The sequence below is a fragment of the Sparus aurata genome, chromosome 7 (genome assembly GCF_900880675.1).
Source record: "Sparus aurata chromosome 7, fSpaAur1.1, whole genome shotgun sequence".
Taxonomy (NCBI): domain Eukaryota; kingdom Metazoa; phylum Chordata; class Actinopteri; order Spariformes; family Sparidae; genus Sparus; species Sparus aurata.
The window spans coordinates 20,198,067-20,211,634 of NC_044193.1; the positions used below are offsets into that span (position 1 = coordinate 20,198,067).

The window sequence follows — 13,568 nt, forward strand, 5'->3', positions numbered from 1 at the left end:
TGCAAAGAGGATCTGAAATACCTCAAATCACTTTAAAGAGCGAGGCCGTTAGAATTCTCGGAATTGTCCCAGGTTCCAACCACGATAGTATGCAAACACAAATATTTTCTTTTAATTAAAAAGGCCTCATCTAGCCGTATCCTCCCCCAAGCCTGCTGCCAGCTATGAAACCACCCCCCATTGGACACCCACACATGGACACGGACACACACACACACACACACACACACACACACACACACACACACTTTTGTGACGCTTGATCCAAATCCACTTTCACTCACAGTCACATAAATGCAGCCAAATTTTGAGAAAAGTGATTATTTTAATTGTGTCTAGGGCCATGGATTCCTCTTGACTAGCTGCTAATCTGTCAGAGCCTGGTTGTCAATTGAGAACCAGGGACACCAGCAGTGACGGCTGCCCAGTTCACTGATAGCCCCCTGAGGGACAGTTAACCCTCAAACACCCCCCCCCCCCCCCCCCCCCCTACTTCCACCCTTCCCCCAGACTGGTCCAGCCTAGCAGAACCCGTGGTGGCACTAAAAGGTGGGGCGGAGTGGGGGGGCTTTAGACTGGTGTGTATGTGCGTGCCTGTGTGTATGTGTGTGTGTGTTTGTGCCGGTTTGGGACAGTGACGATGTGTTTGTGTATATACGTGCGGTTTGTTTGGCGGGGGGTGGCGGCTTGATAGTAATGCATGTTGATGGTTTCAGAGATACTTCATTTCAGAAACAGGGGCCTCATTAACCATAGTCTTCATCAGGCCGGCGAGCAGCGGGCACATTAGGGGTCCACAGGAAGTTAGAGTACAGCAGGAGAGTGCATTAGGGAGGCCTGGGGAGACACACTCCCTCAGTTCCACTTCCACCTCCAGCTCTTTTCTATATCTTAATGTACCTTTCAGAGGAATTCAGATAGAGGTCAATAATTATGCTCTTTAAATTATTCAGTCGAGGTCCTCTGTAATTGTGCTTTTTAGAGCTCGGACATTGACAGCATGGTTTACTGCACCACGTTTGGGGCACGGCCTGACCGGATGAATCAGTGTAAGGGAAGGAGAAAGAGTGTGTGAGAGTGTTTTACTGCTCTCAACTAACTGGTGTGAAGTATGAAGTGAGCTTCATTTATGAAATTGCAATTTGTGTCAACAACAAATGCACAATTTGCCGAGCAATTTTGTCATCAGGTTTGGGTCTCTTTAAACAGGCGTCAGGACCGAGTTGTAGGTGTTGCGTTTGTTGGTGTCGGAGACCGTTTCGACTAGCAGCCGCTGTGTGGGAATGTTTAGTTTGGGACGCAACCGTGTTATTTTTGTAACATCGAGGAGAGGAAAGCACAATCTGCAAGGGTAGCAGAAAAAATCACCAAACTTTCTCTACAAAGCCAGCCCCTGCAACGTTTGACTGCACATGATAACATCGTCCGTCCACACAACAAGTCCTCTTTCAGCCACAGATTATTAACACATCGCTGAAGGCGGCAGAGAGCAATTCGCTGTTGTCACAGGGTCTAATATTTATATTTATCTAGTTGGGAGAGGCATTGACAAACATGTCACACACCTGCAGTTTTATAGAACGTGCTACTGCAGTTTGGTGTCAAAGAAAGAGCCTGTACAGTAGAGTTTTGTTGGGGCGAGAGGAAGACTGTAATTACTGTCTGACGATTCATCTAGTCACTGCATAAAATAGTGTTTATCCAGTCGCCCGTGTTTCTGTCGTGGCTGAGGGAGGGGAGGGTCATGTTTTGCACAACTGAGACAGCTAGGGCAATCAGGAGAAGAATCGTGACTCTAAAACATTCTGCCTTTCTTTCTTTTCTCTCTTGTCGCTCTCTTTCTTTCTCTCTTTTTCTGGTTGAGAACCGGTGCCTTAGAAAATGAGATCTCCCTCCCCCCCCCTCCTTCTCTGACACACCCACACACAAAATAAACATAAAAAGCTAATTTGTTAGCGCCCTCATTTCAGAGGCCTGAGCAGGAGAATATTGTTGGGGGAAAAGTAATGCTTTGTCAAATGTTGACATGTGTTGCAAACATGGGGCCTTCAGCAGCAGCCGCAGCAGCGTTTTGTAGAGTGGCTGAGGCACATTGTCGGCACATGAAGAGAGGATGCTTTGAAACAAGATTAGCCTCCAAATGGCCCTGCCTGCCCCCCCCCCCCCCCCCCCCCCCGCGTCCTCCTGTGCATAATATGTGTGTGTGTGTGTGTGCGTGCGTGCGTGCGTCTGCACTAAGATACTAAATGATCGGATCGACCAAAATATTTGTGGGCCTGTTTTCTCACAGAATGAGTCTGGGTGTCATGTACTGTATTTCACTGTCCAGCTGAAGGTGTGTGTACACATTAGTCCTGCTGCAAGGCCCCATTGTCTGGCACATGGCTTGGCTCGGTTTCGTGGGGCCAAAAAGCACACGTCCCTGTCACCGAGGCTACCTCCCCTTGGCTTTGGGTCAGGGTGACACTGGGCAGGGGGAGGAAAAAAAAATCCATCACCCAACACCCTGCCCCCACAAAAATGAATCAAAATTGGAAAACAACATGCAAGGTCTGCCTAATACAGGAACACTTGCAATATGCTGATGTTTTCTTTTGCACACTGTGTTTGCTAAATTGCCTTTGACTGCGTGCATCAGTAATGAAACTTTATGTCCTTGTGGAGAGGGCAGCAAGTCCGTTCCAGTTAGGACCGGGACGATCTCTCCTGTCTGGCTTTTGTAAGACTTTTTTTTTTTTCTAATACATCCTTATGAATAAATGAAGCCCATGAAGTCATTTTTTCCATATTTGTGTAAATTGCTTTAAAAGCATTTTATCATGTCATAAAAAAGCGCAATTGATCTGCTGGGCTTAGCCCATTGGACAGCTGTGTGTTTTGTTAATGGCCACTTTGCTCCAAGCAGCTTATTAAAAAATTTATATATAAATGCTAAAATTGCATAAATTATTTAGATACAGTAAGCATTTTTTTTGTTTTGATTAGGCAGGGAGGGGCTGTTATCAGTATGGAAATTTACCATAGTATATTATCTGCTGAAATATAGTAATATATCTGCCCAGACACATATGTGTCCTCCTCAGTGCACCCCCACACATGCAGAGGCGCAGGGAAAAAAAGTATATATTTTTTGATGACTTCGTTTCAGCAACCACGGAATGTCACCCATATCCTGGTTGATTGTACTTTCGAGTTTTATGATGTTTTTCCATTGATTTGTTTCCCCGGCGCAGCTGCCGACCTCTATTGAGGGACGAACGTAATCAGCGCTGACGCAAATTAGATGGTTATTCGTTTCGAAAATTGACAGAAAAACAATAAAAAAGATGAAATGCTCCCAAATCAATAGATATAATGAAATTCAAATAATCCGAGAGATGAGGTCTCCATGGCAACTGATAATGTGGAAAAGAAAACAATTTAATAAAGGACAGACACGCTTTGAAAACAGATTGGGGAGGGGGGTGGCTGTAAAGCGGGGAGAGGAGAGGAAAGCAGAGCAGAGGAGAGAGAGAGGAGGTGGGGAGATGGAGGGATAGAGGGAGGGTGGGAGCGGAGGTGGAGGGGTGTTTGTGGCTGTAGTGGTTGCTCTATAGCTTGTTTCCCCCGGCGTGTGAAGGATCTGTGTCTGTCCCAAGGACACCGGAATAATTAGAAAAGCTTTCAGGCCAGAAAGTGCAGATTCAGGTTTTAATACACAAAATTATTTCAGGGGCAGTGAATCGGAAAACCATTTGTTGGTGACCTTCCTGAGAGGCCTCCCCCCTCCCCGGTACAGGGCAAGATGGAGGCTATGTGGCAGCACTGCCTGAGTTATGGCATATTTGTGTTTTTATAGAGGCAGGGGGAATGGAGTTGGGGAAGTTGGGAGGGGGATGTGGGGGTAAATGTGTGTGTATGGTCGTGTGTGTGCGTGGCTCCGTGAGATTGGGGTGGGGTGGGGGGGTCATAGCAAGACCTTCATGTTCTGTGTGCGTGTGTGTGTGTGTGGGGGGGGTTCTGGCAGGAGTTTGGGCAGAGGGAGGGAGGGCAAAAAGACATGAAGGGAGGAGAGAAAGGGGGAAGTTGCAGATCCGGCTGTATTTACAGATCAGTTGTCAAAAGGAGCCATTTAAGGGGAATGCGCCCGTTCCTGCACTGTGACAGGCGAGGTGCCTGTTTAAAAAGGAAAAGACAACTATGAACCTGAGAGGGAGATAGTCAAACACAGGCTTTTTTTGTTGAAGACAGACAGAGCAGGGGGTGGCGAGGGAAGCGAGTGGGTGTTAAGTGACTTCATTTGTAGTCTATTTAAGGTATGTTTTACTTGTCCTTGTGCCGCTCCTCCAACATCTAATACAGGGGCTGCGTTCTAGTTAGCACAGCAAGGGAATAATGATTGAGTGCATCGTTCTTATTTCCTGTAAATACAAATGACTTTCCTTCATCTGCCTAAAAACCTGTATTTGATTTCAGTCTTGCTGTCAAGGGAGATTTGCTTTTGATGCAAACAGTGATAAGAGTCAAAACCAAAAGCACAGCCTCTGTTGCCCTCATTAGCTTATCACGACTTTTAGTATGTACACTTTCTGGTGGCTTTATTCAACATCCGTGTCCTGCTCTTTTAACATCCTATTTTCTTTATTACTCCTAGTCAACGGTCTAGAGCCAGTCTGGTTGGGCGTTGGACGCTTGTCTGTCAAGTGGTGACTAGCATTTTTGTGTCATTAGAAGGCTTTGTTTAACTTAAATAAAGGTGATCCACCCTCTGTTCAAATGATACCAACAGCAGGTCCGGGATGTCACGTCTCTAGTGCAGATACCCTTATCCTGTTTCAGGGAGCAATAAATGGAAAAACAAGTCCAGGCACAAAGCTTGGCTTGATAATTACTGTTTCGATATTTTAATAGCATAGGATCCTGATCAGGATCGCTGATTTCCTGCAATATAAACCATCATAAAAGTTGGGCAATATTTGATAGAAATATGAGTTCAAATTCCACATATTGTTAATCTTAGTCCTTCCTCTTTCCTACAAGTAGTTTGTTGCTTAATACACACTAAAGGTGTAAAAACTCAGTTTGCATTGAGTCCTTATACTCTACTTTCCACAAATGGTTTCATTCTTATTCCTGCTTGATTTTTCAAAAGCCCTTTCCCACCTTTAATTCAGTTGTACAAATTATGTTTCTCACATAAGACTAATTGAGACTCTGATAGTTAGATTGTCCTTTCTTTAACTCAGGGTAAAGGTAAACAGAGATCTGACATTCTTTGGCAGGACAGCTAATAGTCTCCAGTACTGATATTACAATGTGAAAAGTGCCCCACAAGTAGGAGAGAAACTAGAAATTCCCCACTGTACACTCGCTAAGAGCCTTCAAATCTAACATGGCAGTGTCAATGAAAACTGTTTGTTTTCTTTTTTTATAACTGAAAAAACAGAAAACTAAAGGGATAAAACAGAGACCTGAAATATGAGAGCCGGCAGGCATCCGCTGTGTGTTTGTGTATGAATGCATGTGTTTGTGTGCACATGCACACTTCCAGACACACACACACACACACACACACACACACACACACATAGGGCACAAAGCACATGTTATCACTGTCACCAGCAGCAGTAGCAAACAGCACCAGTTGTTCCGTGTGTCTGTGTTCTGTATGAGTGAAAGTGTGTATGCCTGTGCGTGCCCACAATCTCTCTCTGGCTGCTGGCTCTAAGGGACCCACTGTAAGTCAATCTGTGTGTTCATATACCCGTGTGTGTGTGTGTGTGTGTGTGTATGTGTATGCATGAGCCACTACTGTACTACACTTCAGGGGCCAGGAGCCAGGACCGAGCCTAGCCGAACAGGGCTGAACAGGGCTGGAAAGGGCTGAGGGCCAGCTCCCTGTGCACACCACCCACTTCACACCTGTCTCTCTCTCTCTCACACACACACACGTGCGCGCACACACACACACACACACACACACGAACAGCTCATACAGCCGTGCTGCTCGGCACAGGGCTCTCATTGTAGCAGTGACAGGAGGGCGCCCGTTAAGTGGCTCTCTCTTCCTGGGGCCTGTGTGTGTGCGTGTGTGTGTGTGTGTGGGTGTGTGTGTTTTGTTCCCCCATGTGACTGTGGGGTGGAGAAGGGCGATGAAGGACCCCTACCGGTAAAGTGGGTAAACTCGCACAGCCTCGACATCTGTGCTCGGAGAAGGAAGGAGGGGTGGGGGGGAGTGGAGAGAGAAGGAGAGAGGGGGAGGGTAAGGAGGGAGGAGAGATAGACAGCGAGAGAGGAGGACAGAGTGGGAGAGAGGAAAGGAGGGAGAGAGAGACAGAGGGAGAGGGGGAGAGAGAGAGAGAGAGCAGAGCCTTGGCAGAGAGCAGTTGAGGAGAAAATGCCTTGCTTTGTGGAGAGAATTCTTCCAGGGCAGGAGGGAGAGGTGAGACAGAGCGCAGAGGGCGGTCTGCTGCCAGGTAAGACTCACACACACCTTCCTCTCTCTCACCCCCCCCCCCCCCCCCCTCTCTCTTTCTCTCTCTCTCCCCCCCACACACAAACACACGCAGGAGTTGGAGTGCTACCTCGAGGTGAACGGGTCTGCTACTAGTTGCAGTTGGCATGAGTCAGGCACGCATGTGTAGTAATGAGGTGGGTGGTGTCAAAGTGTGTGTGTGAGAGAGAGAGGGACTGTGTGTGTGTGTGTGTGTCTGTGTGTGTGTTTGTGTCTGTGTGTGTGTGAGAGAGAGAGAGTGGAAACAGAGCAGGTGTAATGTTTGCTTTCTGGAAAAAAATTGTAGTTTTTAATTACAGATGCATATTTGTACTTATAGTGCACTGGATGTCAGTGGTGTGTTTAATTAGTTTTAATGGTGTGCTGCTTCCTCAAAAGTTCTGTTGCTGACTTTTTGTGCTGTGCCTTATAGCACTCCTCAGTTCCACTTTGTGAATGTTTCAGTTAAGTTTATGACATTCAGTGCTGGAAGGCAACTAAGTACATTTACTCAAATACTACACTGTACAATTTTTAGGTACTTTTATTAAATATCGTATGCTTCTTTATACTTTTACTTTCACTCATTTCAGAAAAATGGGAAAATGATGGAAATATTTTAACTATATATATTATATATTGTAGCTTTTACAATAATTTATTTGACATGTGTAGTCATCAGTTATGAACAGATTCATATTTTACAAATACAAAACATGATCAGTTTATAAAATATGATGCATATTGACAGAACCTACTGACTAACAGTGTGTGAAGTTATTTAAATGAGATCCAACTTGAGAAGCTGCAGCACAAATTTTACTTCCATTTTTATAATAATCCAGATCTTTTTCCAAATAACACTACCTTTTAAGTATTTTATTTTTAAATAAAGACAGAGCTGTTACTCGGATTTGAGTGTTTTCACTCCTTCTACTTACACTTCAGCAACGGATTGATTATAACTTAAATTTATAACAAATATTGTTTTTTTTATTATTATAAAGCCATTTAAGGCTGTTAAAGCAATCAAAGGATCCACAAATACACTTTATTTGACTTTAAAGGGAAAGAAAATATGATGTAAATACACGTTACACAGAATGAAAATAGAAATTGTTAAAAAGCACCTAAAACCCCCTCGCTAACGTCACGTGCAGATGTTTTCGGATGCGACATGAGGTAATTTGCGGTGTTGGTCGAGATTGATTCGGCTGTTTAGATACAGATGTTGTGATGGAGAGGTTTGTCATCGCAGGGATTTTCCACTCTGATGATGTAAACAGTGTCTGTTGAACAACGACTAAAAAGTCCTTTTCTCCCTCGTGGAGACATAGTACTGAGAGGAATAATCCTCCTCGTGCACAATTAGATTTTCTCCTTTTGGTTAAATAAATACTGTGTCTGTGAACATAAACACAGATTTACATGCAGCCCTGTGGGTGTCTGCCTCTCAGACAGTCTACTGCTACAGCCCGGGCCTGATATTTCTTGTTGAGGCCTAGAGGAAGAAAAAAAGAAAAGAAAAGAGGAGGAAGAAGTTGGCCGGCTTTAACTTCACGCTTGCTGTTTATTTGTTTTTATAACAAATGGAACCAGCTTCCCGTGTGAAAGGTGAATTCAGAATTGAATTTGGCTTGCTTTACCGTGGTGATCTGGCAACCGCTCCCGTGTCCCATAGGACTGCTCTGGTTGCTGTGTGCCGGGCGCGTGTGTTTGTTATTTAACTGGTGTGTGTCTGTGCTACTGCTCAGTGTTCATGTGTGTGTGTGCGTGTGTGTGTGTGTGTGTGTGTGTTTGAATAGTGGGTGGTGGTAGCAGCATTCACGAGAGAGACATTTTACTAAGCAGACATTTCCCCCTCTGTTTTCACTCTGACCTGGTAGGAGATTGATGACTGAATTGTGGAGTACATGTTAACAGTAACTGGTGATTTATGAAGATACTTAGGGTAAGTGAGGCCGCACAGGCTGGAGGGGAAGAAAAAGATATAGCCTTTTAAGTTAATGCAAAAATATATCCTTTTTAAGTAATAATTGTTATTACCACTGCAGGGTTTGGAGAGAGGTCTGAGTTGGATGTGCACAAAGTGCAATGTGAAGCTTTTCCTTTTCCTTTGGCCATGTGCCCTCCTTTGTTTCTGGCTTGTTTCTGGACTCCAATCAACATAGCAAGTTTTTTTTGCAAGGAAAAATGAATTTATAGGAAATCCGTTAAATGTGCATTTAGATGGATAGATGGAAGGGTTTATATTTACATTACACAAGATAGCTGAATTCAAACATTTGAGTTGAAAAATTACTTTTTCCTGGGTACACCACAGTGGAAAACTTCTCTTGGATGAACCTTTGCACTGCAACAAGTGCACTGTGTGTTTTGGCAGCCCCCGTTTAGCCAAAGATCCCTCAGAAAATCCGCATGCAATTTTAGAAGAATCAGATTCGTTCCCTTTCCTTGGCTCATGAACTCCCTTGATATTATGCACACGGAGAATCCTCCTCTCTATTCAAATATGAGAGTCAATCCACTTGGTTTTGATCTATAGCATTTTTAAGGAATAAAGCAATTTTGGGGAATACGGAATAGTGCTTCCCCCTGGAAGAGGGATGGCTTTCAATTTTTTTCGAGGCACCTCTTAGACTGAGTGAAATGTTTCCCCTGTTCGCTCAGGGACGACTTTATTTCTTACCAGGGATTTAACACTCACTCAGTCCCCTCATAAATACAGCGTCCCTCAGCCCTTCGCTAGCCATAACTCATGCACTAACTCTCTAGCTAACTAAACTCATATAGCAGAGCCAACACTTGTTTGTCTTTTACCTCAGCCTTTCTCTCCCACTCTTCCTCTCTGTCTCTTTTGCCTCCTCTCAGCTGATTTATACATGACAGAATCTTCTCTGACTACCGTCTCACCCAACTCCTGCACTGATCTCCTTGGCCCACTCGTGGAGTGGGTTTTAGAAGAAATGTGCATTTGAATATGAGCCAGCCTAATCTCCTTGAGGCTATTTAGAGTGAGCCTAATGCTCCAAGAATGAGCGAGAACAACACTGGAGAAAATGCGGACATCCCTCTCAGCATGTCACAACACAACTCAGGTCTCCACAGAACGAAGCAAGTCTTTGATTCGTTGATGAAAATCTTTCTGTAAGCTAAATTACATAAAATTCCTCCTTTCAAGGCACCTGTTGAAGCCCTCAGCCTTCTTAGAAAAGTCTCTGTGTCAATTCTTTGTGTCCTTCTGCCTCTATGACACCTACCTGTGGAATTTTTACCTTTAAAGGTGTTATTCCAACAGTACCAGTACTAAGAAGCAGACGCACAGCAGCTGATAAACTTTCAAGCTATTTCACTTTGAGCAGATGAAAGTGCTCAGGTGGGGTATTACAGTATTGTGGAAGCCTTTACTGATCTGGTGCCGATTGGCATTTTGGGAGGAGACCGTCTTTCTGGCGTGGTTCCCGTATTGGTTGTTAACAGCCTGCTGGTACCTTCTGTTCTCTAAACTCCTCAAGCATCTGAAGACCCTCTGAAGTCAAAATCGCCCATTCTGATGTCTCGTGGCAGCACCCGGCGTTTTGTTGTATTTGCGTCTCAAAACACAGGCCCCGCTCGGAGGAATTACCCTGAGCACTCGTTGGTGTCGGATGGGGGAGGAGGGCATCTTTCCTCTCTCCCCCCCCCCCATCTCCCAGCTCTCCTTGCTGTCCTTCCTCTCTTTTTGATCTCACCATCAAATCTTCCCTGGTTTTTATGAGTGACGTTTACCCGAGAGCGGCTTGGGAAATGGCTGGCTGAAGAAGACGTTTGAGAAAATGCGCCTGAGCAAGCCATCACCTTTGATAAAGCCATAGTTCCAGTGGGAGAGGAAGAAGAAAGCCAAAGAATAAGAGCATTGTTGGTAATGAAAAATGCCATGCAAGAGGGAGCATCTCTCTGATCCCAGCCTGTTAAACCAACAACGTATAGTACAACAGATACTGCAGGGGTACATCAAGCGGCTCTCCAACAAAGAGTGTGCGACCCAAAGGACTGATCTGAATCGGGGCTACCACACTGTGCATTTATTGCACATCAGCTGGGCACCAAATAATCTCATAATACAGCGCTCACACATGCACGGTGACTCACACTGGTGCTGCCATCGACATTGGCATACCTTCAACTGTGTCACCAGTTGGCAAAAGGCTGGCAAGGCACTTGAAACTGCACTGCAAAAAGAGAATAAAATAATTGGGAAGTGGAGGGAAGTTGGAGGCGCAGAGAGCGAGAAATGTTAGCTTTAGTAATTACTACCTCCATAGAGAAGCAGTGGAGAGGACAGTGAGGCAGGCAAGCGCACGAAGGAGGCCCCGTGTGCAGATAATGAAGGGGTATCATTGCAGCTCTGACAGCGTTAATCTTAGAGTGCCTCACAATGTGTGTGTGTGTGTGTGTGTGTCTCTATCAGGTTGTGTGTATGCTCTGTGCAGCATATGTATATACTGCCGAGGTGAACGAAGGTCGCGGTAGAGTGCCATTGACTCTCACCCTTCCAGTGAGACCATCGGGCCCACCTGACAGCACAGATTATCCAACCACGTTGACAGGTGGCACCTCGCGCAGCTTCTTGAAGACAATCCTGAAACTCCACAGCCTCTCGCTCGTCCTCACGAAGCACTGGGCTCACCTATCAGCACCCAAACTTGTCTGCTTTCTTCACAAGAGAGAGGAAGAAAAGAGGACAGCGGAAAAAGGGGACGAGCAGTCCAACTTTCTTTGTGCCAGGCTTTTTCTTTTCTTTTTTCCTCTTCCTATTTGAAGTTGTGAGACACTCATTTAAGCCTCATTGCACACCAACGCTCAACACACAAGAAAGTGTTATGAATATGTATCAACACAGCATATGGCAGCAGTAGCGCTGGGACTAGGTGTGTCCAGAAGGGTAGAGTGCTGCCGATGCATTATTCTCCATTCAAATTACCACAGTAAGAGTGCAGCGGGGAGCTGTGAGGTGTTCACCACCTTTTTAGACGGGGCAGGAGAAGAACCCGGATCATGCGAAACAGCAGGAACGGAAGAGCTGTGATGAGCACAGTAGTGGGCCAGCTGAGTTTCCTTGATTTGCTAGATTTTTTCGGCAGGTTCAAACCCAGCACTCGCTGACACGAGCGTGATTAAAAGTGATATTTCTGACACATTAGGATGCGCACGGGAAGTAACCTCCTCTAAAGCGTTCATTATTAGATGCATGACAGACCTGAATATTTATAAAATAGGTTTTAATAATTAATAGCAGCAATCTGCTCCCGTAATTCATCAGATTTGCACTTCAACAGAGTATCCGTTTTCACTTTAAAATAATAATAAGAGGAATATTAATGTTGGAGAAATGTAAAACGGGCAGCTGGATACAGCGGCAAGCACTACATGTTCACTTCTGAGGCTTTACTTTAACCTGTCACTTTGCAAATAAAATTACATTTTAAGCCGCTAACGCTGCGCTGTTTGAAAACCTTCAGTTGTTTGTGCTTGACAATTTAGTGTGCTGCTTCTCACAAATGTGGCAAGTCATGAAGATAAAGATGCAGGAAACAAAGTGGGTTTGGTGTAGAATGCAAAAGTAGTTGCTGTGGTTTTATCAAAAGCAAATTTATTTGTTTGAGTCAACTTAGCAGCACTTCCTTTTGTATACTGCGACCCAAAATAGACAGCATTCTTTTTTCCTGTAAAGCGGCTTTGCGCGTTTCATCGTTTCACAGTCATTTTTCTTTTCTTTTTTTTTCTTCTTTTTTTTTTCTCCCTTATTGTTGAGTGTTGTTTTATCACACCTTCAAATTCAGTCACTGCACATTCCTCCATCGACTGAACTCCCAGAAACAAGATTGTTCCTGTTTTAGCTGAAATCTGCCACGTTTAGTTCCGCCTCCACTTGAGATATAACTTTTTGGTAAAGCACACTGTTTTAGTGCTGTCACTGACAAACTCCTGTGTTTCTCCTCACTGTGGTTCAGTTTTTCCTGAGTGTGTAGAAATGCCAGTGTACGTATTTACCAGTGTGTGTCTCAGCAAATGACGTGACCTGCAGCCACTAGACAGAGTGGAACAGAAGGAGAGCACACACCACATGGCTCTGCTGTCTACAAGCAACGCACACACACACTTAATATCAGTCACATCCACTCAACATAAGCGTGTCCAGTGTATTCTGCACATAAACACACACACACAAATGTAAAACAAAATTAAAATCATATATCATTTCAACCCCAGTGTCGCATTCATCCTGCTTATCAGAAAAGTAAAACTAAAGTTTTGGCAGCCGAGTTACAGCCACAGGGTGTAGAAAATGCAAATCCCGGGAGCAGGAAGACTCGTTCTCATCACTTCCTCTCTTAGCCCTACAAAGAAAGTGTTTTGATCAAAATTTAATTGTGTTTCATTAGAAGAACACATTGAACACTGAATGTGTAAGAGTGTTTGAAAAAGCCTCCAGTTTTAAGCATGCGATGGGTCATTTTTGGACAGGTAGAGAACCTGCCCAAGATGACATTTTAACAGGCACCTGTGATTCATTCTACCACATATAAAGTCCAAAAGAGGAGAAGTCTGTCAGGCAGAGCAAATGTTTTAATGGTAGCTAGGGATCGATGTTGTCAGTGCAGGCATCCTGTCTGGAAATACATGCTTTTTTGGGGGTAAATGTCACCTCCTTCTTTCTTTTCAAGGAGAAAGAGAGAGGAGAAAGAGAGCAACGACAGGGGGAAGGAGGTCAGTGAGATCTGATGCAAACATTCCAAACTAGGCCGAATTTAGGGAAATTGCTTGAAAAACATTGACTCGCACTCTCGTTCACAAGGCCCCCGTATCTGAAAAACAAATTTGAAACGTAACCTTGGAAATCAATTAAGAAGTCCCCGGGAGCTGGAGAAAAAAGAAGGGAAAGGTCCACCCTTCTTTTTCCTTTTTCCCCCCTCCCTACATGTCTTTTCCTCTCCTCCACTTAACAGGGACTTGGATCTGCCCATCAGAGCGCTGCCTTGTGTGAGGAGGCTTTGTCAGCGGGGGCTTTATTATTTTTTTTAACGGCAGAGTGCCTTATATGCTGTCAAAATGT

The 13,568-nt window shown here is 44.6% G+C and overlaps 1 protein-coding gene across 5 annotated transcripts in view; it reads left to right on the forward strand.

The window, feature by feature from the left end:
- Window positions 1-13,568, forward strand: part of casz1 (castor zinc finger 1) — a 78,208-nt gene that overhangs the window by 22,153 nt on the left and 42,487 nt on the right. For 3 of the 5 annotated variants that reach the window (XM_030423139.1, XM_030423137.1, XM_030423140.1), the window contains exon 1: window positions 6,302-6,455. The exons of 1 other annotated variant lie outside the window; for it this stretch is intronic. In XM_030423139.1, coding sequence (XP_030278999.1) covers window positions 6,377-6,455 — 79 coding nt within the window. In that variant the 5' untranslated portion in view covers window positions 6,302-6,376. Of the gene's footprint in view, window positions 1-6,301; window positions 6,456-13,568 lie in introns of those variants that run through there. One more of the 5 variants, XM_030423136.1, reaches the window with a different exon arrangement.